General features: G+C 45.7%; 1 protein-coding gene across 1 annotated transcript; it reads right to left on the bottom strand.

Moving 5' to 3' along the window:
- Window positions 1–4,334: 4,334 nt before the first annotated feature.
- On the bottom strand, window positions 4,335–4,757 carry LOC143915851 (uncharacterized). The gene has a single exon (XM_077436671.1). The coding sequence runs from the start codon at window positions 4,755–4,757 to the stop codon at window positions 4,335–4,337; it is 423 nt and encodes a 140-aa protein (XP_077292797.1).
- Between the last annotated feature and the right edge of the window lie 288 nt (window positions 4,758–5,045).

Genomic DNA, 5,045 nt, shown 5'->3' with positions numbered 1-5,045 from the left:
CTAACCCATCCTAACCAAACCATCACCGAAATCAAAGAATTTGGCATTTTAAGATTTACATAAAACTTGCTAACTTCACTAAACCTAACCCAACCTAACCTAACCATCACCGAAATGAAAGAATTCGAGATTGCAAAAATATAAACCATACGTGCTCACCTCACCAAACCTTAACCAACCTAACCAAAACCAAAATCAAAGAATTCGACAATGCAAAAATATACACAATACGTGCTTACCTCACCAAACCTTACCCAACCTAAATTCACCATCACCGAAATCAAAGACTTTGACATTGCAAAAATATACACAATACGTGCTAACGTCTCCAAACCTTACCCAACCTTACCTTACCAACACCGAAATCAAAGATTTCGACATTACAAAAATATACACAAAACTTGCTTACCTCACCAAACCTAACCCAACCTAACCTAACCAACAATAAAATCAAAGAATTCCAGGATGTCAGATTTACACAAAACTCGCTAACCTCACCAAACCTAACCCAACCTAACCTAACCATCACCGAAATCAAAGAATTCGACATAGCAAAAATATTCACAAAACGTGCTCACCTCAACAAACCTAACCCAACCTAACGTAACCATCACCAAAATCCAAGAATTTCAGATTTTAAGATTTACACAAAATTTGCTAACTTCACTAAACCTAACCCAACCTAACCTGACCATCACCGAATTGAAAGAATTCGAGATTGCAAAAATATACACCAAACGTGCTCACCTCACCAAACCTAACCCAACCTAACCTAACCAACACCAAAATGAAAGAATTTGAAATTTCAAAAATATACACAAAACGTGCTAAGCTTACCAAACCTTACCCAAACTAACCTAACCATCACCGAAATCTAAGAATTCGACATTGCAAAAATTTCCACAAAATGTGCTAACCTCACCAAACCTTACCCAACCTAACCTAACCAACACCAAAATCAGAGAATTCGACATTGCAAAAATATACACAAAACGTGCTCAGCTCACCAAACCTAACCCAAACTAACCTAACCATCACCGAAATCAAAGACTTCGACAATGCAAAAATATCCACAAAACGTGCTAAGCTAACCAAACCTTACCCAAACTAACCTAACCATCATCGAAATCAAAGAATTCGACATTGCAAAAATTTCCACAAATCGTGCTTACCTCATCAAACCTTTTTTTTTTTTTTTTTTTTTTTTTTTTTATCGTCGGAGGTGGGGAATCTTCCAAAGACATCCTCCAGCCCGAACTGGAGGATAGTGTCGGATTTTTACCGACTAAACCCCACCCCCTTGACACCTCTGCTCCCCGGACATATTTTCATGTTTTGCTTCGGGAAAGCAGTTTTGTCTTAGCCATTTATGGCTCTTCCTTCGAGTTCTCGGGTTCTTTCTGCTTCTTCTTTATTTTTCATTATCATCGAAGCAAATGCTTCCCACGCTGACCAGGCAGTTGCGCTATCCAGTATGACGAAGATTATGTTTATCGGCGTCAGGTGTTCTACGCCGATTACAGTTCTGAATGTTCTTCTGTCGTCTTCCCATGCTGGACAATCAAAGGTTGTGTGGGCCGCGTCGTCTTTCTCGTTTTCACAGTGGTGGCACTTCGGAGTTGTTTCCTTTCCTATTTTGTGTAGGTAGGTCCCGAAGCACCCGTGACCTGTGAGTATTTGGGTCGTGTGGTGATTTAGTTCGCCGTGCTTTCTTTGGCACCACGCTTTTAGGTCTCCGATGAGATGGTGTGTCCATCGACCTTTTTTAGAGTTGTTCCATCTGTCTTGCCATTTGATTATCGTTGTTTCTCTGGCTGTACTCTTTTTTTCACCTCTGTAGATCGCTTGTCGTTCTAGAGCGAGTAAGTCGATCGGTGGAATGGCGCACAACACCAGGATGGCATCTTCTGATACTGTTCGGTATGCCGCTGCGACTCTTAATGCAGCTCTTCTTTGTACTCTAGCGAGGCTGAGCCTCGTCCTCTCAACCTTTGTTTTTTCCGCCCAAATCGGAGCACCGTACAGGAGGACTGAGTGTACTACTTCACAGTATAGTTTTCTTCTCCTCTGTTTCGGTCCACCGATGTTGGGCATCAGTCTGGCGAGGTCTTCTGCTATTTGGGCCGCCCTAGCTCCCGCTTTTTCCGCATGTTTTGCAAAGCGTAGTTTGTCATCTAACTGCACTCCCAAATACCGCAGTGATCTGCTGAACGTCACCTCAAAACCGTTGACTGTTATTTGAGGAGGCAGCAGCTTTCTACGTCTTGTGAAGAATACAGCTTCGGTTTTCTGGACGGCGAGCTCCAAGCCCGCATCCACGAGCCATTTTTTAACCCTTCTTATGGCTTCTTCGCTTCTTAGGCGTAAAGATGTTGTGTTCTTTGCGGTGACAAGCAACGCGACATCGTCAGCAAAGGCGACCAGGCTCGTTTCATCTGGCATTTGGATCTTCAACAAGCCGTCGTACACTACATTCCAAAGCGCCGGGCCCAGGACCGATCCCTGTGGTACGCCCGCAGTGACTGATCGTTCGTATTTTTTGCCCATGCATTCATACAGAAGGATTCTGTCCAAAAAATAGCTTTCGATCATCTTGATAAGTTTTTCCGGAGCATTGATAGTGACTAATGCATCGAGAGTCCTTCCCCAGTTGGCAGTGTTGAATGCATTTTTTATGTCGAGCGCGATCATCACAACATGTTTGCTCGCCTTGACGCTCCCACGCCATGCAAGTCTTACGGTGTTTACGACTTCACTGATCGCGTCAATAGTTGAGCGACCGGGTCGAAATCCAAATTGCTGCGATGACAGTCCTGTGTCGCTGTTTTCTAGCTGTTGTTGTAGTCGCTGTAGGAGAAGTCTCTCTAGTAACTTTCCTACCCCATCAAGTAGGCAGAGTGGCCTGTATGATGAAGGTCCTGGTGGGCCTCCCTTTCCTTTTGAAATCAGCACGAGTTTTTGTCTTTTCCATGGTTTTGGAAAGGTTCCTTCCGACAGACAAGCATTGAAGGTCGTCAACAGCAACGCAGGATCGCTCAAGGCAATTCTTTTAATAACTGCGTTTGGAATGCAGTCCGGTCCCGGCGCCTTTTCAATATTTATTCGTTTGGCGGCTGCTACGACTTCTTCCTCCGTGAAAATCGGCATCTCATCACCAGTACTGCTCGCCGATCGTCTTTCCATCACTGGGTGTTGCGGTAAGAGGCCATCTATGACCAATTCAAGACTCGCCTTATTTTCAAGATATGGATCGACAGTTCCAATTCGGAGCTTTTTCCTTATGATCTTATATGGGCTCCCCCACGGATCCACATCAATCGATTTGCAGAGCTCTTTCCAGCATCTCTCTTTACTTTCTTTTATAGCTTTTCGTAAAGCTATCCTGGCTTCTTGATATTTCACTCTGTGCTGTTCATTGCTTGACCGTCGTTGTGCTCGGCGTCTGCAGGTTAAGCACTCGCGGCGAAGTATGGCGATGTTTTCGGTCCACCAGAAGACCGGGTGCCTCTTTTTACCTCCGCGTCTCGGCATCGATGCGTCGCAGCTCTCACTCAATAGGTCATTTAATGAGTTGGCAATGTCTTCGGCTCCAACCCCGCTGCTTGCGACGTCAGTCACTTTTGATCTTAGTTCTGCAACGGCTTCGTCCAAAGCTACGATGTCCAGCTTACGAGCTCCCCAGCCAGAACTAGAAGGTAACATTTGTGGCCCGGCGAGGCGATCTTCCAACTCGAAGCCAATGTAGCGATGGTCGCTGTGAGAGTAGCTGTCAAGCACTTGCCATTTTCGGATCCTGCCAATTATTGTTTCACCTGCAAATGTGACATCGATGACCGATCCGGTGCTGCCCCGAACGAACGTGTAAGCACTTCCTACGTTGGCCGCATGCAGATGTAAATGCGATGCCATTTCAGAGAGTAAAATACCTCTGCGATCCGTTTTTTGAGAGCCCCACTCTGGAGCTTTTGAGTTAAAATCTCCGGCAACGACAACAGGTAAGGTCGATGTTCACACGTCATCTTCAAGGCAGACGAGATCTCTCTTAAACTCCTCTACTGTTGCACTAGGAGAAAAATAGCAGCTATAGAACCTCACTCCCCTCATCTCCACCCACGTCCAGCCTTGGACGCCAATTGAAACAGCATTCGTGATTCGCAGGTGGGCAGTTGGTGTGTAGATTGCAGATCTTGAGCTTGCATCCGAATACCATCGATGAGGAATGTTGCGGTACTGTTCAGACACAATCACGAGGTCCGCTCGCCGCTCCTCTGCTGTCTGTATCATCACATCCTGCGCCGCCTGGCATCCATTCAGATTGATCTGGAGTATGCGGATCATTGTTGTGTTCGTCCTTTCAGAGCAGTCCGGAGGGCTGCACAGCTTCGACTACCGGTCGGATGACCGCTGCTTATTTTTTCTCCTTCACAAATGCTGCAGTGTGGGTCGTTCTTACAAATCACAGCTTTATGGCCTTCCTGGCCGCACTTGTTGCATTCTTTGCTTCTGTCTTGTTTGCTGGCGCATTCTACCGCAATGTGTCCGAATCCCCGACACCTGAAGCATCTTATTATATGGACTCGGGGCCTCAAACGACAATTGACCCATCCGATTCGAATTCTTCCAGCCTTAATCAATTCAGTGGCATCGTCTCTCGGGAGTTTGACCATCGCCATCTGAGTGCCTCCATAAGCCGGTTTGAACGTGATCAATCGCGCATTTCTCACCACATGTGGTGAAGCGCTTGCTAATGCCTCCATCAATTCTGTCTCATCCGTGGCCCCATCGATGTCCCGTATTTCAATGACGACTCCAGGGACGAGCCTCTTCACAGTCGCACCATTGCCTCAAAACCTCATCAAACCTAACCCTACCTAACCTAACCTAACCTAACCATCACCGAAATCAAAGAATTCGACATTACAAAAATATACACAAAACTTGCTTACCTCACCAAACCTAACCCAACCTAACCTAGCCAACAACAAAATCAAAGAATTCCAGGATGTCAGATTTACACAAAACTCGCTAACCTCACCAAACCTAAC

The sequence above is a fragment of the Arctopsyche grandis genome, chromosome 8 (genome assembly GCF_051622035.1).
Source record: "Arctopsyche grandis isolate Sample6627 chromosome 8, ASM5162203v2, whole genome shotgun sequence".
Lineage (NCBI taxonomy): Eukaryota > Metazoa > Arthropoda > Insecta > Trichoptera > Hydropsychidae > Arctopsyche > Arctopsyche grandis.
This window is presented reverse-complemented; position numbering and strand designations above follow the sequence as displayed.